This window comes from Melospiza melodia, chromosome 1 (assembly GCF_035770615.1).
Source record: "Melospiza melodia melodia isolate bMelMel2 chromosome 1, bMelMel2.pri, whole genome shotgun sequence".
NCBI lineage: Eukaryota > Metazoa > Chordata > Aves > Passeriformes > Passerellidae > Melospiza > Melospiza melodia.
The window spans coordinates 58734108-58756715 of record NC_086194.1 but is presented as its reverse complement, the minus strand read 5'-3'; the positions used below and the strand labels follow the sequence as shown (position 1 = coordinate 58756715).

Here is a 22608-nt window from a genome sequence, read left to right as displayed (position 1 = left end):
TGCGTTTTGTAGGAGACAAATTTAGTGTTGCCCCATTCAGATAAAATCAGTGTTATATAAACCAGAATAATCTAATATATTCATTTACATTCTTCTTCAAGTTATTTTAATAAATAGTAGTTATCTTGTTTCTGTGTTTCAGGAGGGTGCATTAGCAGTAGAGGAAGAACAGTAAAGTGGAAGAAAAGCAACATTAATTTTCCCCAATTCAGTACGTATTGTGCCATTAAGAATATGAGTCTGAGAGCGCTAGCGAACACAAAAGAGGTCACAGACAAGAGAATGTTTTTATACCTATATATAGATATTAAAAAGAAAAAAAGTGATTAACACTTTTGTCTCTCTTAACTGAATCAATTCAGTGCTGGTAAATTATTAAATCTGTGATTTTATAATTATTCTTAACTTAAGAAATCTGACCAAGATTCATGATAATTTCATGTTATGAAAGCAGAAGGGATTGCAAACAGGAAACTCTGCCTACGACAAGACAATTGCAGTGCAACGAGAGGCACACCTTGGTTCACCTTCAACTGGGTTGAACAACTTATGTTACTCATCATCATGTACAATGGAAATTATTTTCACAAATTGAAATTATTCACATTGCAGACTGCCTAGACAGTCTACCTAATGCATGCCTGTTCTTTCCATTACTTCATGCTTATTCACACCCCTCTTTAACCTGGCTCATATTACTGTACCACCAAGACTGCTGTAGAGATCTGTATGATTATAGGCTGAGCAGCTCTATGACAGTGGCACAAGGCATATACTCTCATATTCATGGTCAAGACCAATCTGCATTTCCTGACCAAGACTTTTTTTTCTTTTGACTGCTAGAAACTAAAGGAACTTAGAAGAAGCAACTCAGAGAGAAGTGTAAGGAAGAAGGCAAAAGCAGGCAGTAGGCAACTAAAAGGCATATTTACTGACAAAACAGTAAGCACCTTATGTGGCTTCTCCTAAACCCAGCACACTAAATACTACAGGATTCCCTAGGAGATTACAGTATAGTAATTAAGTACATCATACTTAATTACGGCATTAACAAGCTCTTTCATTCTTACTCCATGTCATGTTTTCAAAAGCTGTGCAGATAAGTCTACCCCAAAAGCTTCACGAGGCTAACAGAAGACCTCTTCTATTAACAACTTCCCTGGAGCTGGATGCCTAGTCCTCTACAAGCAACACTTTCTCCAGAGTATAGGGAAGGTCCCCAAAAAATAGGAACCTATTAAAAACAGCCTTGGCAAGATATAGTTCCTTCTTCATCGTTATTGATTATCTTTGGTCAAAGCACATTAATGTATGTTTACCCACAAGGGACATGCATGGTTGCCCTCCTCCAAAATCAGGAGTAATAAAAGTTTTGTTCCAGGATTCAGGTGCCATTACAGCAATATAGAATAACAGTAGGATGGCTCCTGGCATACACATTGGCAAGAAGTGGTCTGTAAGCATTCCTTTAAAATCCTGATTACTAAGGAAAGTGAGAATGAGGATGATCCTACAGAAAGAACATTCCACTTTCCTGAATCTACTCATGAACAGAAGTGAATTTGGCAGAACTCCAACCAAAGACACCGCAAGGACAGTTGTCTAAGCAGAATCAAGACAAGACACCACATATAAGACACCTCATTCTCTCTCACTAGAGATTGTTTCAGTAATTGCTATTCTCTCCTTCCTTCTGGGATAAAAAGATTCCTTACTTGAAACTATTTACCAACATTTTTGTTAGCTTCTATTCTGATCACTGAAACTCAGAAGTTTAGAAGGGCTGTGTTAGAGGCCAGCACTGGACTGGTATGAATCTGGTACACTTGGAAGTGGAGCCGATGGGCAGAACAGAAAGAGACAGCTGTAATACCTCAAATTTCTCCAATCCTTACAGTCAAAATGAAGATGCCAGTGAAACTACCCTCTCTACAAAGAAGGGACAAAATTACTTAAATGTTTGTTCTATCAATTTAAGGGCACAAATTAAACACCACTTAAACATCAGTTTTTAAAAGAAGCAGAAGAATGAAAGGGGCAAGCGACAACAATTTCCCCTTAATAAACAAAGATCTTGTGTGTAGTGAAGGTATTTTTTGTCAGATTGACCTTAGCTATGCAATACCTTAAGGTCACATTTCTTCAAGAAATGTTAGTAAAATGCTTGTTGCCTTACAGGAAAGAATCTTTCCACTCGATGGCAAAGTGATGCCCAGCAAAACTCCTCCTCCTGACCAGGATCTCTCTAAGATAGAATAAAAATCCATTCTCTAGTTCTGAGTGCTGCTGACAGTCTACATTGTAGAAATAAAGATGAGAAAAATGTCTTCACAAATGACTCAATCTGGAAGAATGGGCGTAGGGGTCATTACAAACATCAAGCCACTCAAGTTTGTTGCAGAGCCAAGCACAGCTTGAATTCCTGAACTTTGGGGGAAAACGCACAGGCTTAATCATAGACTTACAGAAATTAGCTTCTCCACCTAGGATGGGCTTACAGTTAGTTTTAATGGTCATACAATGTGTGATGGGGGTGGGGGGGAGTATACACATCCAAGAGGGAATATTTAGTAGGCAGTTGGGAAGTCTGTACCTTCCTAGCACCTCAACTCAATGGGGAAAGGAGGGCAACATGCAGCTGGGAGTTTAGGATAAAAAGAGGCTACAAAAACTCAAGAGACCCCCATGGGGGTATGGCGTAGTGGACTCCCTCACTTCATTTGAATAAAGTTGTAGGACTCCTCTGTCTCCTTTATGGACACTGGCTTTCCACAGCGTGATTTTCTGCACAGCAGGGATTCAAGCAAAACACCCACTGGCTCACTCCAGCTGTCCATTGTGAAGGGGCTTTGGCCTCCCTTCACAGGTGTTGACAGTATGACTGCTAGAGGGTCTTGTGGATGGCAGGACTGGGAAGGTTCCTTAACACACCACAGAGCAAGCAGACCAAGAAGAGAGCAATGCCTTGACTTCCCACAGATAATCAGGAGATTCTTTCATTTGCCTTGGCCAAATCAGCTGTCATTTTTCAGGTGACTGTCAAGACAACAGAAGGCAAAGAAGTTTCTGAGGGAAGACATCTTCAATATAGCCTGAGAAGAGAGATAGTGTAGAGTGGGAGAAGACTTTGCAGTAACCTAGTTCTAGAACTGGTTTCTGGAACCTAGAAATCTAGACCTAAGACAGTTAATTGCTTCTTCCCATCCAAGTACGTAGAGCCATAAAAACATTTTATTACACTGGTGGTGATTCAAAATACTTCCCTTTCCTTTGCAACTGCACCCACCTTAACATTGATGCTAATCTGATGGCCTGCTCTGGATCTCCAAATTCAGACAGTAAGACAGGCATTACATCAGTAAGTATGGAATGAGCAAAACATACATATAACGTGTTAATAAGCACAAATTATAAAAGAGAGCTGTACACTCCTTCTGTTTTTCACTTCCAATAAGCATTCTGTTGCATAGTATCTCAATATTTAATTAGCGCTGGTGTCCCAGGACTCCCATCCTGGCAACGCCTTGCTTTCATTAATGCCAAAGCTTCCCCTTGCTGGGCATTGTGCCTTATCCCCAAAGGATCCATACCTCCTTTTGTCTTGTAACAGACACAAGTCACTATTGTTCTGGAAGATGAAACTATATGAGATCCCCACGAGGGATGTTATCTACTTCATCCAAATATTCAGGATTTCTCTGATCCAATTCTGTGATCACAAAAAATTGTGAGAAATTATGCACGCACACACACACTTTCAGCCTTCTACTATGAATCACAGAGGTTAAGAGCTGCTGCAAGGCCCTATAAGGGGGGCAATTTTCACTGAAATACCAGTTGGAAGACAGGATCTTTCCTTTTTTTCCCCTTCCTTTTCTTTCTCTTATGGAATTTTGTCCCATTTGTTGCTAAGAGAAAATAACAACTGGTAAAGAGACAAAAGAAATCGCCAGGGTGGGGGAAGGGTGCAGCTGGCTACTCTCGTACCTAAGGGGCTTTCTCCTGGGAAGGGCAGAGATACAGCCGGGGGAGGGCGTCGGGAGGTGGTGAGCAGCTTGGTTTAGCCCGTAGCTCTCTCTCACTCTTGGCATCGGAGGAAGACAGTTGAGCGGCTTACTGTGGGGAGAATTCACTTGCCACTACAGTGCCCAGCCCTGCATTGCTTCTTCCTTACTGTGGGTGAGCCTCTGTTCATTAGAGCAGCCATTGAACTGGGAACTTATTAACACCTGATCTGATTGGAAAGGACCCTCACTATCTATTCAGGTGCCTCAGAGGAAAATCCAGGACCCTGATCCCCTCCCCCTTCCTGGAAGGTACATCTCTCTTGCTGTGTGTGGCAGTAGCTATGGAGAACTCCAGCTGCCCCTGCCCAGACCCGACCGCTTTCTGCGGCAGCCTGAGGCTTTTTTGCTACACTCTAACTCACCACTTCAGGTCCAGCAACCCCTAAGTTTTCTGTTACATTTGTTTGCCACCCCAGGGGGTGTGCTTGCTTCTGCCGGCTGCAGCCCATTTCACCATCCAGCCTGTCCGCCATTACCACGTGAGGGAAACACAGCTGAACTCGCGCCACAGCGCCCCCTGCAGCTGCGAGGGAATCATTGCACCTGCCCTGCCGGGCTGGGAGCCAACAGGCTCTCACGCCGGCTGTGACCGTAACTGCACCAAAGGGGAAAGCGCCTGCAGCCTAGAGAAGGCTGGTACTGGGTTTCTGGTTTTTTGTTCTGCTGCTGCTGTTGTTTGCTTTGATATACATACTAGTATCAAGAACTGTTATTCCTTTCCCTGTAGTTTGCCTGAAAGCCCCTTAATTTCAAAGTTATAATAACTCAGAGGAAAGAGGGTCATACCCTCCCCTACCAAGGGTCCCTCCAACCAAGGGAGGTTCCCACCTTCCTTGGTAGACACCTTTCAAACCAAGATACACTGCAAAAACATAAAATGAATATTCAAAACTCATCTTATCAGCAAATAGGCTAGAAGTGAAACATACCAGTGAAAGCTTTGGTTGCTGAATTAGGTAAGATTTTCTGGAATTCATTATAACATTTGCAGAATCAAAGGAAATAGTGTCCTTCGATTAAAACTAATTTTTTTTTAATTTAAAAAACCAATTAAAATCAAAATTAATTTTAATTAATTAAAAATTAAAAAACAAAAAACAAAAACCAACTTTTTTTCCCCTTCCAAAACCCAGCAAATTATGGAGTTAAGTAGATTACAGTGCCCCATTTTTCCTATAGCAGACAGTAATATGTGCCAGGATTCCAATTAATTCCTCCTTATCCAATACCTGAAATGTAGAACATATACTGAAACAACCTATGGTAAAACAAATAAACTCTGGATTACAAAATCTAAACAAGATGGGGTAGCAAAGTCTGCAGGTCAAAAATATATATACTGTTGTCTTTATTGGAGCTATGGTATCAGCTCTACTGAGGCCACAACCTTTAACTTCAGTTAATGATTAGCTGTAGTTTTCTCATATGCAGAATGCAGTAACGTATTTAGTCCAGAAACCCTTACACGAAAAGCAAATGGCCCAAAATCTTTCTATTTTAAAAGCTTTCAGGATTCAAGCATCTAAAGTGACTGTCTTGAAAGATAAAAGCCCCCTTAAGCAATCAGCTACTCTTTTGATAAGGAGTAAGCTGTTACAGGGAGATAAATCAACTCCAAAAAAGGGGAGTCACTCAACAATCACTCTCAGTTTGGCTTATAAAGTTCGCAAATAAAGTTTGGCTTTTAACCTCCTAAGAATTGTCACATTTCTCCCTTGTGCTCACCTCATGGTAAATGTCTTAGGCTGGAAATGCAAGTTGTGGCTGGGGGTGTGTATTCTATTGCCATCTGTTAGAGGTGGGGCAGTTATCTTCTGTTAATTGGGCCACCACTTAAAACCAGGTGGGGCAGTTTTTCTTTATCTCTTCCACAACCAATCCTCCCTCCAGAAAATATCTTCTGTTAAAGGACCATTGAGTCTCACTGCATGACTGATAAAATTACATCATCCCATTGTGAGATGCTCTGCCCGGGGGAGAAGATAAGCATTCCTACCTGGATGTAATCTGATATTTGGAACATCCGCACCAGCCTTTTCCCACTGGATTCCCAGAGGAAGACCAGGCCCATTTATATCACCACTGGACCTTCAGAGGAAAACTACACTCTTCTACAGAATCACTGCTTCAACAGAACCACATTTGTCACTCCAGGAGGAGTGCAGCCACCATTTAATTGGACTGCTACCAGCACTGCGACCAACAGGATGTCAGGTTGTGTTCTGACTCTGTCAGTATTGTTCTGTATTACTGGATTTAAAAAAAAATCCGTCATAATAACTGTTACTCCTACTCCCGTATCTTTGCCTGGCAGCCTCTGAATTTCAAAATTAAAATAATACAGAGGGAGGGGGTCTGCATTTTCATTTTCAAGAGAGGCTCCTGCCTTCCTTAGAAAACACCGGTCTTTTCAAACCAAGACAGTAAACTAATACCTCAAGCACCTTTGAAATAAAGTGAGAACTGGAGCTCACAACCAGCCCTTCCCAGAAGTCTTGACTATGCATCTTCCGCAAAAAGAACTTTGCAACCAATCCTTTCTGCAGGAGATTTACAGTCTGGAAAAACAACTGTCAAAAATTTGGAACTAGGTGACACTATATTTCCTCAGTCTGCCCAGAGAGATACAGAATGACACAAAGAATTGCAAATGCTGAGCAAGCAGGGTACAGAAAAAAATTAATGCTACTTCAGGATTACCATCTTCAGAGTGTGTCTACACCACTCAATTGAACTGAGCATGGCTGCAACTCAGCCTTAGCTTACTGTAAAGGATTCGAAGGGCATAAGATACTGGTTTAAGAGTTTCAAAAAGCGGTAAAATACAAGGAATCTGAAACAGTTTAAGCTGATGACAAAGGCTGAAGCTTTCTGTTTTCTCTGAATTCCCTTTCATCGCATGGCATGAGGGATGAATTTCAGGAGTATTTTATCTGAGAAACAAACTAAAAAGTGGTTGAGTAAAAGCAGACAGCTAATGCATGAAGTGCATCTTCTGCTTCACTGCTCAGCAAAGCACAGATAAGAGAGGAGATGTTTTTCTTGATGTGTAAAAACACATCAAGAGTTTTGCATCCTGATGCACTGATTTCATTGAATGATCTTACCCATTCAAATCTGAAAATTAGGTTTAGCTAGAACACTGGAAAGAATTGAGTTAGAGGATTATATAAGGCATACACAGAACTGTAGGGAAAAACTTGTTTAAAACTTGTTTACGGCTTTACCACTTGTAGTGAACCATTTGCCGCTTATGGCTAAATTTTGCCTTACACAAGCTGTTTAAGTTTGTTTAACTAAAGGAGAAACTTTGAACTAAAGGAGAAGCCACTGTAAGAAATGGATACTATAAAGCAATGGTAGAGGGGTTTTTTAATGCCAATTTCTCTCCACCACAAGCCACTACCATGCAGCCGCAAAATCCTGAGCTTGGAACGTTTGTTCAGAAAATTTTTCCAGGCACATACACTCAAGCCCCCTGTTTGACACTGCCAGACTTCCAGAACCTTCCAGAAAGAAGACTGTGCATACTCAGAATTCTTCCTGGAGGAAGTACTGGAGATACTAGTAGAATCAAGGTTATAAACCCCCCCAATTTCGGATACGTATGCCTGCCTCCATTTTAATGAACTTGGACCGCATATCACGACCATGGACCATGATCCCCTGCCACGTCACTGGAGCCATGGGTGGCAATAGATCTCTCTTTTCCTCTGTTTTTCTCTTTCCTGTTTTCCTCTCTTAGGGCGATCATATGCTTCAGAATGCCTACAGTATCTCTTCTAAAATCCATTAAGTCTTTTTTCACTTAAGGTTTCAAAGCAGTTCTAATAAAATTTGTTGATCAGTTATTTAGTGCTGTTTTGCTTTAATCCACCCCCAGGGATCCCTTTAACAATGAACTTGGTTGCCTTGCCTTAGAGGTGGGTCACATTGTTATCTTAAATAATATTTCTTAATAGCTTTCACTACATAAGCAACACATGAATTTGGCTGTTATATACATTTGAGAATATATCACATACATTATATATACAATATGTATACATAATATAGAATATATATAAAATATATATTTGAGAAAATACCAACCTTCAGCTTGTGAAGCTGGTGATCGTGCCCATTTCTTGATGCAATTCAAGTGGAATACATGGTAACAATTCTGACAGCTCCACACTGGGGCTACTATTCGGACCACCTCACAGCATACCATGCACTCATACTTCTCTGTGGTCAGCTGTTCAATCAATGACCCTGCAAATCAAATATATTACTTGTGTATAAAAGAACAGCTAGCTGAGAAATGAAACTCAAGTCAAATTCAAAGATTTCATTTAAATTATAATGAAACTTATTTTAGCTCTCTGGCTATTTTAGCTCAGTGGCTATAGATAATACATTAGTTTACTCATGGAAGATTCCAGTTTGATAATTCCTGTGCATTTTTTTTTAGCTTCAGAATAGGAAGAAGATTCTTATTAAAGTGGCAATGCAAATTCCATTTTGACAAATTAGTAATTATTATTAATTATTAATTCTGAAGCTATTAATACTTTTAAGATTGGCAGAAGTTTGAGATTTTACTCATCACTTTATATAGGAAATTCATCTTTGCATACACTTTAAACCAAGAAGATGAGTGCTCTTGAATACAGAAATCTCTGCCAAAATTACATTTAATTCCTATCCTTAAGTATTCCCAGGAGATGACACAACAAATATTTATAGTGAAGGACCTGGATTATGGGAATAGGCCCTTTTTAAAGTGAGTGCTTTAGGAGTGAAATTACTGGAACAACAGTCAAAGTACAGGGTCTTTTGAGCCAGATGAACAAACGCGAAAAAGTACTTTGAAAATAAAGCAAGAACCCCACATTAAAGTCAACACAGCCTGATGTGCAACCATAAGAAAGGCACCACATAATGCTTCATTTCTGTCAGATTACTTCTCACCCATTAAGATAAGACTACCAAATACACCTTAAAAATGTCCACAGGATTTAAAAATATATTAACTACAAGTGAACTGTGTAAAAATGTAGCATTTTAAGATTGTACAAGTATCAAGAGACTGAAATGTTATGGTTTATGGCTTAAACATTTTTATGAAGGACTTTTGCCTATTATAACAAATTGTGTAACAAAAACTGCATGGAAGCCCACTGCACTCTAAATGAGGTCTCTGGGCTGAGGCCCTCAACTGTGAGTTAAACTGCCTACGGCACAGAGATAACACATCTGGGAAATGATGGCTAAGACTGGAAGAGCATACATCCATGGCAGGGATGTCCAGAAGCTTCATGGTAGAGGCTATAGCCCCAGGTTTATCTGCTGCCAGACTTGCACAGACCCTGACACCAAACCGAGGAGGAAGTGAGGAAGTTCTTTTGGATATATGGCATACCCTTCAGTCAGAGGCAGTGAACACCCATCCAGCTGCTATGCAGACTTGCCCAGCTGCAGGGCCCCCCACCCTTGGAGAGCCACATCTACCAGACATCCATGTGAGGGACAGCAGATGGGATGTCAAGGCCCATCACAGGCCCACTCCAAGGGGTCCCCAACCCCTTGGAGTTTCCACCTGAATTGCACCAGAGAACACAGCACATGATGCAACATGATGCAACAGACCCACAGTCCTGCAGGCAAAAATGTCAAACCTGCCCCCCTTAGCGGAGGCACCTGGGTGTTCCCACCTGGCCCATGATTGATTTATACTTTCTATACTTTTCAGCAGGGGACTGTCATCACCATTGAAACACACGAAAGGATGATAGGTTTCTATTTAATCTGTCTCTGTCACTCTCCTCGTCCCCTCTCCTCCCAGCCCCCTTTTTCTATTTATTTCTTTCTTTTCTCTTTCTTTCTCTTTGTCTCTTTTACTATTAAATAAAATACATATTTTTTCAGTATTAACATCTAACCTTGTTTGTGTTTTAATCTCATTTCTGTGAACATTTGAACTTAAGTACATTTGGCTTTATTCACAGAGTTCACTTTGCTCTTCTGTGATTAGATCAGATCACAACAAGAAGGAAAGCTCAAATTCATAATGAAGGAAATAAGAAAAGAAAATAATAGAAAAAGATTACTGTCAATTCAAAATGTGCTTGTACAACATCTGATTCCAAGCAAGTCCACGGCTTGCAAGTGTTAACAGTGTCTTTCCTCCTCAATACAATTTTGAAATTTGTTTTCTAGCCCTCCTGAATCAAGCTCCACAACATTTAGGACTAACAGTAATTTCTACTTGCTAACCCATAATTATTATCTGCCGTAAAGGAATATTCTCCTGTAAAACATACTAATTTTCTCCAGAAGACTAAAGCTATATCATACTCAGAAACTGCAGCTGTCCCAGAAATAGTTAAAAATCCACAATCCTAGTTCCCTGAAAACAGTGGCAGACAGTGTTTCCAAAAGAGCTCCCAAATAAAGCAGGCAAATAAACAACTATTTTGGAGGGGGAAGCTCCTTAAGTTCCCTGGGAAAGACTATTACTTATCTTTCTGCTTATTGCATGTGATGTTCCTCATTTAATAATGATGGGGAAAAGACTGAGGTACCTTCAATTGTATGATTCAAATAGAACCCAGGAGCATGACAGTTAATTTACTTAAGTTAAAGAGGATCAAGGAAGATCTTGATCCTGCTAAGAGAAGAAAACTTCCAAGTAGATGTATCTTATGCTTCCTGATTATGCTATTATTTTCTCAATTGTGAAATAGGAGATGCTGAGAAGTCTTCAATAGATTTGATATCAGTTAAGATATTTGGAACTAGTCTACCCATCTCTATCATTCTGTGCAACAGAATGTAAGGTTGAGATGCTTTGTAAAATACCTAATAAATATAATTCTTGGCATTTCTCTTTATTGCATCTGAACATTTAAGCCCCTTAACACTTAGTGCTTAAGCTTATGCAAAACACTTAGAATAAGCTACCTAAGTTGTTGCTGAAACAGAAACCAGTATTATAGCCCTGAAGAGATTGAGCTGATTTTCATTTAATGTTTTCAGTCACTAATGGTATGAGTCAGCATAAATTTCCCTCAGAAAGCCAAAAACTGTGGGTCTGGTTTACACTGTCAACAGCACATGTTTCTATTCTCAAACTTCCAAAAACAGTATCCAGATATCGCCTCTATTTCTAATTACCTTTTAAGGTGATGCCTAACATTTTTCATATTTTTTCTTTTATTCCCTATATTTTTCACACACATATTTGGAGCTCTGCACTCATAGCTAGTTTTCCCCAGTACTTTCCCCTGCCCTGAAAGCCAAAACACATTCCAAGACCCTTATGCTACCTTGGTTCTCCTTAGAAACCAAGCTTGAAAAACAGCTCTTTGAGACACATTTTCATCAACAAGGTTCAGTCTTGAACTGTGGGGAGAACAGCATCGCCACTTATGCTGCTAATTGGTGATTTTTGTTAATTGTGTTAATTAACTAAACTTATAAAACCCTATGCACCCGGAGGGGGGAGGTTTGTGGACGTTTTCCATATTTGCACATGAAGGCCTCCAATAAAGACCAGTTTTAATATTACCTCCTATACTGTTATCTCAGAAGTGGGTGTTGTTTCATTTATAGGTTAACGCATCAAAGGTGCAGAAAAAAAACCACATAAAATTCAGTTATGAGTAGAATACCATTTCTCTGTCCGGCATTTTTCTACTCCTACAAAAAACATGAAAATACCTATTCTGCAAAAGTCAGTTTCAGCATTATCCTTCTCAAGTCCTATTATTTAGAATGCTCAGAATTTTACTCCCACAATATACACATTTTAAAATGGTACTCAACTAGGTCATTGTTTGCAGTTTGGTGTAGCAAAAACAGAAAAAAACTTTAAACAAAATCTGTCCTTCTCTAGGTAAACTTACAGAATATGTTCCTACTGAAATACCATGCATCTACATTTACTTCTACCCTCTGATCCCAAAACCAATTTAATGTGAAATAATAAGCTTCTTCAGCTACTCAAGGCAGGAGCTGAAGCAAAGACTGCTTAAATTATTCAAAATCATATCTTTCATATGGGAGTCCAGGACAGTCTCAAAAACTTACCTGTATGAGTTTCTTTGTTTTTTGGTACATCACTTTGCTTCTTCCAGTACTGGGTCCAGCTGAAATGAAGTGAAGGTACTTGATCCCCCTTTAGCAAGAACTTTCTTCCACTGAACCTGAGAGACTCAGACAACTGATGTCTGATTTCACTGGTCAAGTTTTCATCATTTTTGTGAGCAATGAGTTCTTTCTTCCTTTCATTTTTATCTTTTGGAGTATATGCAACAGAAGACTTCTTACCTACTTTTGTATTTTTACTACGGTGAGAATCATGTCTTTTCTGACACTCCTTTTCTACTGGAGGTTTATTCCACACAGGCTTCCGGGGATATCTTTTGTTTACATTATTGTAGCCTTTTTGCTCATCCCCACTTCCAAAAGGTGCATCACAGAATGCCTTTCCAATGGACGATTCTGAAGAGTCAGACTGCGTCAAATCCAAAGATGGAAAATTTTCAAACAGCTCTACTTTCTGTTTAGAGCTCATTCGCTTTTCACGGTCATGTATCTGCTTTCCCTTTTCCCTAAAACCTCTCCCAGATACATGTATCAGATGTGATTTCTTTGGCTTTGCGCCTCTGCTATCTGCATTAGGTACTTCCCGGTCACTCTCTGAGGAGAGAAAATCACCGTATCCTCTAGGAGGTGCTCTTCTACCAGGTACTAGTGCAGCATCTGAAATTCCTGGACCTGCATCAGCATCAGTAGTACTTTGCCTTGTCTTATTTCTAGCACATGTGCTATCATTTCTTAATCTATGCAATCTCTGGCTTTGCAAGCTGCGATTCTTCAAACTTTTACTGGTACCAAAATATTGGTGGAAGTCTTCAGAATTCCCATACTGACTTTCCAGATTACAAAAGCCATGATGCTTTGTGGAAGAGCTTTCATGATCTGTACCTCTTTCAGAATAGGGACTAGGAACTGGTATATTACTTCTATTCTGATTCCTGTTAGAGTCTTTCCTATCTTTATTTACCCAGTTTATATCTGTTGGTTGTCCTTCTCCAGAAATGGAAGCAGCAGCACCAGGGCTGAAATTCGATGTACCTAAAACATAAATGAATACAAATTCATAAAACTTAAACAGTACATACTTCTTTTCAACCAAATTACCATACATGCAAAGGTCCAGAAGTTCCATCAATCCCACACTTAACAGAACAATTGGAAACAAGTGTCCAGAAACGCGAACTGAATCATACAGTGCTTTGTAGAAGCCTTCTTGTCATCTTTACAGGACTGTGATAATCCAGAATTAAGAATATAAAAATAAAAAGTGAAAGAAAACTTTTGAAGCAGCACAAGACATGCAAGTGTGACAATCAGTGTTTAACATCTAAAGTTTTTCCAAGCATGTTTACATAAATACAAGAACCTGAAAAAAGGGGTCCTTTAAATACAATGTCTACATCTGAGATTTGAATATCATACAAATTTTGAAAATAAATTAAAAGGAGCAGTAGTAAATACTTGCATCAACTCTGATTATACTGTTCTAGAGACAGACATATTAAACAGCACAGGACTGCTGTGCAAAACTATTTTCTGAGGCCATCAACATGAACCATGCTTCTACTTCAGCGGTCTTCTGTAATTTCCATGCCTCTAGATAAAAGAAAGATAAATCCTATGTTACTCAATTTCCTGTAACATTGCGCCAGTAGTGTCTGCCTGCAACAGAAATTATTAGGTGAATATCAGGAATAGTTTAATTAGCTGTGGCAGATTAGTTAAATTTTACACAGTAATGTAAAAAAAAGTAGTTAATAAAATCTCTAAGATCTCATGGATCTCATTTTACTGGTTGGGTAGGTTACCTCACGTGGTAGGAGAGAGCGCAGTTTATTCCTGGTTCATAACAATTAAAAGAGATAATCAAACACTTAGGCCATGACTTAGGCCAAAAGACTCTCCAAAAGGCTAATACAATCTAGGATCCTGAACTACCATTTCTCTCAATTAAGACTGTGAAAATTAACATTTTGGAGAGAAGAATAAACCAGAACATTGCAAGGCACTAACATACTTTTTTTTCCCCAACAAATTAAATTTGTTTTCAAATGAAAACAGGTTTTTTCAAAACCTCTAGGAATGGTTATAGCTGCAATGTGAAGTTGGCGGCCAGAGGAAAAACTGTAACATACAACTTCATGGAAGTGAAGCTTTAACCTTAATAAAAATTAATAATTTAAAATTACATTTCAGGATGTTTTAACCACATTGCCTAATTCATACTTTAATTTTTAAAGAGCACTTGAAATTACTTTGGGGATTTTTGTCTTTGCAAAAACTAAATTATATATTATTTATATAATATATATAATTTAATATTATCTATATTTACTATACCCATATATATTAACATTACAATGTTACATTACAAGATAGTCTATGTTATTAATATAGTATATTATATACTACTATATGCCACTCTACACAGTATTATATGTTATAAATAAACTAGATACAAATGGCAAATACAAATAGTTTGGGTTTTTTTAAGTTGAAATACTAACCTGATTTTGCAACAACAAAATGGAAAAACCAGACAGAAATCTGGTCTTCAAAACAGCTCAAGACTGAATTAAGAATCAGTGAAAAATTGAAATTAGGTCAGGCAAAAAAGAAGTCGAGACGCATGTACTGATCTTTTCTTCCTGGTACCCAGTGAAAGCACATTCAAAGCTGTGACACCACCCCCCCCCCATCTCCCGGGAATAAGGAGGAGGGGTGGGGAGGTGTTCAGACTCGACATGAGGGGACATGTCTTTGCCAAGAGCATGGTCAAAACCCTTAACAGGCTTTCCAGAAGAGTGGTTAATACCTCATGTCTGCCATTGTCTAAGAGACAACTGGTCAACACTCTCAATATGCTTCAACTTTTGGTCAGCCCTGAAGTGGTCAGATCTGGATTCAATGACCACTGTAGGTCCCTTCCAGTTGAACTATTCTATTGTTAGGACTGCAGACCCTAGTAGGTACCAACATCAGGCTGTACATATGAAAGATTCTGGACTGAAAGCATCTTCCCTAGAAACATTCTATTTTTCTCAGCATATGTATCCTGTGTAAAGAATTGCAAATGTAATGTTGTCCATTGTATTTTCTACAGCTACACTTACTTCCAGTTTTCCCAATGTTAAGTCAGTTTCTTTCCTATCACTAATAAAGAGCAGTACAATTGCAAATTATGCACTATAATGTTAACAGCAGTGATTCAATATAGACTACTTAAATTTTACACATTTTGATCTGAAAATAGAATGTAATCCTAGAATTCCATGCAAACCTGATTTGAAACAGCCCATTTTATTAGTTGTTTTAGGCTTTCCTTTGTATATTCTAAAATTTAAAGTCTGACAGATAGCTATGGTTTAATAAAAACAGGTTTGCAGAAAAAAATTAGAAACTGGGATTCAGATACTTAAAAGCACCTCCAAAATATTAATAAATCATTAGAAGTTTTTACATCAGTAAGATTCCCATTCTTGCTCTCAGCTTCTACATAATGAAGAAAATTCCAGAGTGGTAAATTCTACTAAAACTGATTTCTGTCTGCCAAGACAAGAAACTGCAAAATAAATGTACAAGTGTAATAATAAGTAGCTAACACTGGCTGAAATCGTCTCTGACATGCTTACATATACATACACAAAAAATCATAGTAAAAGGGATACCCCAAAGCTAAAGTCCAGCCTGTATTTCTATAAAATAAACACAGAATATTATAATAACTTTAGAAAAAACTTCTATATTGTCTCACCTTTGTGCCTAAGAACATCATGGAACAGATCCTAGTAGGAGTTACACTAAGGCACATAGAGGACAGGGAAGTGATTTGGGACAGCAAGCAGAGCTTCACCAAGGACAAGTCCCACCGGACCAACATAGTGGCTTTCTATGATGGAGGGACTGCATAAGTGAACAAGGGAAGGGCTGCACATATTATTTATCTGGACTTATGTAAAGACTTTGATATGGTCTCTCCTAACATCCTGCTCTCTCAATCAGAGAGATGAGTGTACTATTACACAAATAAAAAATTGTCTGGAAAGTAACATCCCGAGAGTAGTGGTCAACAGCTCAGAGTCCTGATGGACATCAGTGACAAGTAATGTCCCTCAGGGGTCTGCACTGCAACCACTATTGTTTAATATGTTCATTAATTATATAGTCAAAGAGGTACATTGTACCTTCAGCAAATTTGCAAATGCCATCAAGCTGAGTGGTGCAATTGACACAGCTTGAGAATGGAATGCCATCCTGAAGGACCTGGACAAGCTCAAAAAGTGGGCCACAGGAATCTCATGAGGTTAAACAAGACCAAGGGCAAAGTGCTGCACCTGGGTCAGGGCAACCCTGAGTACCAATAAAGGCTGGGGGATGAACAGATCAAGAACAGCCCTGCTGGTAAGACTTGGTGAATGAGAGGCAGACATGACATGACAACAAGCGCTCACAGCCCGGAAGACCAACTGCAACCTGGGCCACATCAGAAGTGTGGCCAGCAGGTCAAATGAGCTGATTCATCCCCTCTACTCTGCTTCTTGATACATCCCCTCTACTCAATTTCAATGCAACACCTGGAGTGCTGCATCCAGCCATGGGGTCCCCCCAGCACACGAAGGTCATCAACTTGTTGAACTGAAGCAAGTGTGGAGGAGGCCACCAAGATGGCTGGAGGGACGGAGCATATCCCCTCTGAGGAAAGGCTAAGAGAACTGGATTTGTTCAACCTGGAGAAGAGGCTCCAAGGTGACCTAACAGCAACTTTCCAGTACCTGAAGGGAGCCCACAAGAAAAATGGGCAGAGGCTTTTTACAAGGGCATGTAAGGACAGCACAAGGAAGTCTAGCTTCAAGCTGGAAGAGAGATTTAGGGTAGATATAAAGAAGAAAATCTTTACTTTGACAGTGGTAAGACACTGGAACAGGTTGCCCAAAGCAGCAGTACCATCACTGGAAGTGTTTAAGGCCACACTGGATGGGGCTCTGAATAAGCAGGTCTAGTGGAAGATGTCCCTGCCCATCACCGGGGGGGTTGAAACTAGATGACTTTTAAGGTCCCTTCTAGCCCAAGCCAATCTATGATTCTATGATTTTAACATCTCTAGGAATTTTGGTTTGAATTAGAATGAAGCATATGAAAGCAATATGGTTTCATGCCTGTTCTACCATAGCATTAAACCCCTCCGGCATTAACTGTCGACAGAGCCAGAATGCCCTGGCAAAGAGGTAGTCCTTGTGAACTATCTTTCAGAAAAATAATTTTATAAGGACACATAAAAAAATATGAAGCAAATTAATAAGTACTCATTTCAGTAAGTACAAGCTCATCTTCAAAAACAGAGCTTATACTTGGGAACAGTACCGCCAATAGCTTAGGTACTCTTTTATGAATACATTAAGGATGACATTTGAAGATGCCACTTAAAGACATTACGCCTAAGTGACATATTTTAGAACAGTTTCACAGTTTCAGGAAGCTATATTCATATAGATTTTTAAGAACCATTGCATAATGTACTTTAACTAATATGAAGTTGATAATTAAATACAAGTATAAAAGAGAAAAAATATATTGACAAAGTTAATCAGAAAAAAATGTAACAGTCCACAGAAGCCCTTTAGGCATCAGACTTAGTACTTCTTTCTTCTTAAATTAATTCAGCTTTACTTCCTAGACAGGAAGAACTGACTTCCTTCTGAAGTTTTCTATCAGTATAAAACTGGAATGAAACAAACAATACTGATTATTACCATTCTTTCTAAATGGACTTCAGACATCTTTTAAATGACTGCTTTTAATGAGATACCAATAAATTCAGCCAAAAATAGTGTCTTGCACTGTGTGCAAAAACAGTTTCTTTAGTACCATGTGTTTGGCTCCACAATGCAAAAAAAGTATAAAAATATTAAGCGTCCAAAGGAGGACAACAGAGATGGTAAAAGGACTAAATTACATAAGCAGCTGAAAGTACTAGCTTTGCTGAGTTTGGAGGAGACTGAGGGGTCACCTTGCTGCTGCCCACAGTTTTCTTATGAGAGGAAGTGGAGAGGCAGTTGCTGATTTCTTCTCCCCAGTAGCCAGTGACAGGAAGCAAAGGAAAGCTTAAAGCTCGGTCACAGAGAAGTCAGATTGGAGAGCATCAGGTAAAACTTCAATTAAAGGGTGGTCAAGTACTGGAAAAAGCTTTATAGGAAAATGGTCATGACCCCAAGCTTTTCAGTATTCAAGAACTGTTTTAATAATGTGTTTGGATATCTTATTTAATTTTTAGGTTGCCCTGTGGGATATCAAGCATTTAACTCAATGACTCTTGTGAGTCCCTTTCCACTCAGAATATTCTATTAATAGATGTTCTATTTATATACTATCTCTCACCTATAAGACAAAGCTGATTTTTCAGGATGGATGCCTTCATTTTTAAAGCAATTCAAATAACCTATTCTTTCACCTAAAGACAGATGACAGTAGAATGTGCACACGACAATCTATTCATGTCAGCATTACATATATCCAGACGAGATGATTCAGTCATCTGCACACGAAGTGCAAGTTACACAGAAGACACTCCCTGCAGCGCTTAAATACCTGTATTAAACAGAACAACAACCCCCCCCCAAAAATTTTAAAACCCACAAACAAACAAAAACTGAATGGTCCATTATCTGAAGATACAGACCTCAAATCTGAAGCTTTCCCCATAGCACTGGGAGCTTTAAACCAGACTACCAAGTTTAAATTTTCTGTCTTCCCTGATCACTTTATACATTCACCTACAGCATCTTATTATTTTCAAGATGACACACATTTATAAAATGTTGAATTTCTTCCTAAACAGGAGTTTTTGTTTCAGGCCTATTGACTCAAGTAGTGCAACCAATTTCCAGGCAAAACAATCTGCATGCCCAAAACTTGTTGTTTACTTCAACTGTATTAGCTCATGTCATAAAAGATATACTCCCCTACTACAATGCTTTCCAGAAATTACTAAAGAATAACATGCAAAACCAATCTACCCATAGAATTACAGAATGGCTCATTTTGAGACTTCTGTAGATCATCTAGTTCAAAAATCCTACCCAAAAAGTGTCAGTTGCCCATAACTGTGACCAGCTGGATTTTGAGTATCTTCAAGGACTGAGAGGCCATGACCTCTCTCAGCAACCTGTTCCAGTGTTATTCTCACAGTAAGAAGGCTTTTCCTTGTGTTCAACTGGAATTTTGTATGTTTTACACCTGTGGCCTCGTGTCCTTTAATTTAATACCACTAAGAACAATCTGGTTCAATATTCTTTATTCCCATACTTTCAGTATTTGTATACAGCACTAATATCTGAGACTTCTTATGACTAAACATATCCAGCTCTCTCTATCTCTCCTCATGAAAAGGATGCTCCAACTCCTTAATGGTCTTCATGGTTCTTTGCTGGACTCAGTCCAGTATGTACACGTTCTCCTTGCACACACGGAGCCCAGAGTTGGATACAGTGCTCAAGGGGTGGCCTCATCTCACCTTTACTGCAAAGCTATTTTCCAGCTAGCTAGCCACCTGTGTATATTCGCACAGTGTGATGTAATTGCCTTTTTTGATATTGCCATTTCATGTCCAATTCAGTGTATCCACACTTTAAATGGACCTCTAAAGTTTTAGCCAGCCCATTTCAAGATGACACGCGAGAAAATTTCAAAGTAGGATTTTGTGATAAGTAGTTTCATCATCCAAACAAAAGGACCCACTAAAGAACAGATTTTGCATATGGAAAACAAATACATTTTAAGTTTTCACTTTCTTCTTCTCCCTTACAGTGACCAATGTTTTATAGCAATTCCCTGGTTATCTGCAGCTTAATGATGCATTGTAACATGTAGAACACCCAGCTGTTGTTATGATGGCATTAAACAGTAATTACAGCAACTGATGGGAAAAATCCATTAACAGCTATTAAATAGAATACATTTGTCCCTTCTACGTGAACAGGGACTGAAATGAGAAAGATGCATCAGTGTGAACAATTATTATACAATTGCTTTGCTGCTTATATTTTTCCTCTTTGTCTTTTATAATAATTTCCTGGGTCTCAATAATTCTTCACTACTGACAAAATATCCTGGATGAGCAACACATCTGTAGTGGCCAAAAACTGTCACTCTTCAAACCCCTTTTCTACTCTGAGAGCAGAAATATCTTTCAATGTTAAGCTTTCAAAATCAGACACTTGCTCCATCCATGAACTTGTAGCGCAAAAGCCAGTTTCCATTCTAATACTGCGCATGTACAACTCAAAACTTACCTATGAGATTTTTCTTGAGAGCACGAAAAATGACCCAACTCCAGAACTTAATCCCAAGTGACCCAACTCCAGAACTTAATCCCAAGTAACAATATCTGTTATTTTGTTATACCTTATTATAAGGCAAGTGTAGAAATGGTGTCCCATGCAGACGACTCTACTGCTTTACAGTAAAGCAATTTTTAGTCCAGTATACCTAAGACTCCCCATTCCAATACATATATACTATACAAAAAGATTTCACAATCACACTTGACCCACAGCCTGACAGAATGAAACACAGACAAAAAGAAATTTGACTGCATCAGCTTTACTGAAGCTATGTCTCTGCTCTTTGTACCATGTCCCAAGCCATTTCACCTCAAACAAGGGCAGTGGACCCATTCTCATACCGCCAAAAATTGAACTCATGTAACTTCTCCATCATGCTAGCCAGACCAGACTGCCAAGAACAGGGGATGCTATTAAGGACAATGGCTGTAGATAACCTTCATCTGAATTAACATCAGGATGCTGCAAAATTAGAGAATGATACTTTCTTCTTAACCCAAAATACAAAAGTCCAGGATTTCCCTTAACAGAAATCCAACAACTATGAACAATGAAATTAGTCAGCTCATCAATTGACCTCAACGTGACATTGATTACCGGATAAGGTGTACTGGACTACAGTAAAATTAAGCAACATGATGAAAAAACTGAAAGTCACTGATTAGTCTCAGCAACAGTGTTATTTCTAGACACATATCGTGACAAAATTAAGTAAGAGTTCTTCTATTGTTAAGTATCCGAAATACAGGACAAATAATTAAATGCAAGGCTGAAATATCGATTTGTAAGGTTTCCTCCCCACTCCTCTGCAACCATAACCAATAAAACTAAAGTTAATCTGAACCTGCATCATACAAGTAAGCACGGCAAAACAAAGGAAAAACTGTTTTCTTGCATGTTGCACCCAGTCCCGTGTCCCTAAGACGCTCTCCTTCCGTGAGCCCCTGCCTAGATTCCTCAGAACAGGTAGCACCTGCTCTAACCAGTAATCTCCTGCATGTTCAAGACTTCTACTCACAGATCCCTCTGAGACCCCTCAAAAAGACGCGGCTTTATAGCAGCTCGTGGGCTTGAGCCGTTGTCATTGTCACTGCTCTATGCGGGCAGCCTGAGACCTGGGTTTCAAGGATATGGGTGGGCAGCGAGCAGACAGGTTTTCCAGTAACCAAGCTCTTATTTATGTATTTTCTCTGGCGTTACCAAAGACATTACATTCGTTTGTCCCGTACTAGGAGCACGCACGTTCCTCCTCGGGCAAAGTTTTTCCTACCGGGCCCTGCGGCACAGGCAAGTCCGGCCATTTTGGGCGCGACAAGCACCGCTAAGTCGCGCCGGGCAGGGGCGGACCAGCCGCAACAGGTGGTGCCGCAGCCCGCACCCTTCGACAAACCAGCGTTCGATGGCGACGGCTTCGGCGCGACTTTCTACCCGCTAGTATCGCTGGGGAGTGATGACTGCTTCTCCCCTTCACTGCGCCCACCCAATCCTGCAGTCCCTCTCCTCAGTCCCCCTGCCTCAGAGCGGCAGCTACGCTCACCTGAGCCGGGCCGCGCCTCCGCCATGCCAGCACCAGCCTCACTCCGCAGTCCGGCGTTCCAGCTGCCGCGCACGCGCACAGCTTGCGCATGCGCCACCGATTGAGCCTTATCTCCGCATGCAGCCTCACCGCAGTGGTGAGAGAGAGAGAGAGCAGAACGAAGCACGAGGTGGGAGGGGCGGAGCCGGGGGCGGGCCGAGCCGCGCGCAAGGAGGGTGTTGGGTTACGTGGCGTTGCGTGTGCTGTAGCGCTGCTTTTCCCGTACCCGGAAAGGGCTAGGAATCCGAAACCTTGTTTGATACTGCAGAGGAGGAGAAAAGGAAGACAAATAGCGAGAAAGAAACACTAACTCTGGCAATTAATGGACCTTTTGGTGGGCAATCGGCTTGTCTCTAGCATTTCAGAGCCCGGCTGAGCGGCCAGGAGCAGAAGGGTGGGTACAGGACGGCTCGGCCCTCTCTCTCCATGTGTAAAAGAGGTGCTTTCTCTAGGCACAGGATAGAAAGCAGGGATCTGTTATCAGGCTATCTTAAAGGAGGTAGCAGAGACATAAAAGAAGTTCACACAAGGATTCCCATAC

General features: G+C 40.0%; 1 protein-coding gene across 3 annotated transcripts in view; it reads right to left on the bottom strand.

The window, feature by feature from the left end:
- Positions 1–22123, bottom strand: part of NFX1 (nuclear transcription factor, X-box binding 1) — a 75026-nt gene extending 52903 nt beyond the window's left edge. For 2 of the 3 annotated variants that reach the window (XM_063159014.1, XM_063159023.1), the window contains exons 1-3: positions 22029–22123; positions 12141–13190; positions 8160–8321 (exon numbers count right to left, since the gene is read on the bottom strand). In XM_063159014.1, the coding sequence (XP_063015084.1) occupies positions 8160–8321; positions 12141–13190; positions 22029–22053 (1237 nt within the window). In that variant the 5' untranslated portion in view covers positions 22054–22123. The remainder of the gene's footprint in view (positions 1–8159; positions 8322–12140; positions 13191–22028) is intronic. The other variant, XM_063159004.1, reaches the window with a different exon arrangement.
- Between the last annotated feature and the right edge of the window lie 485 nt (positions 22124–22608).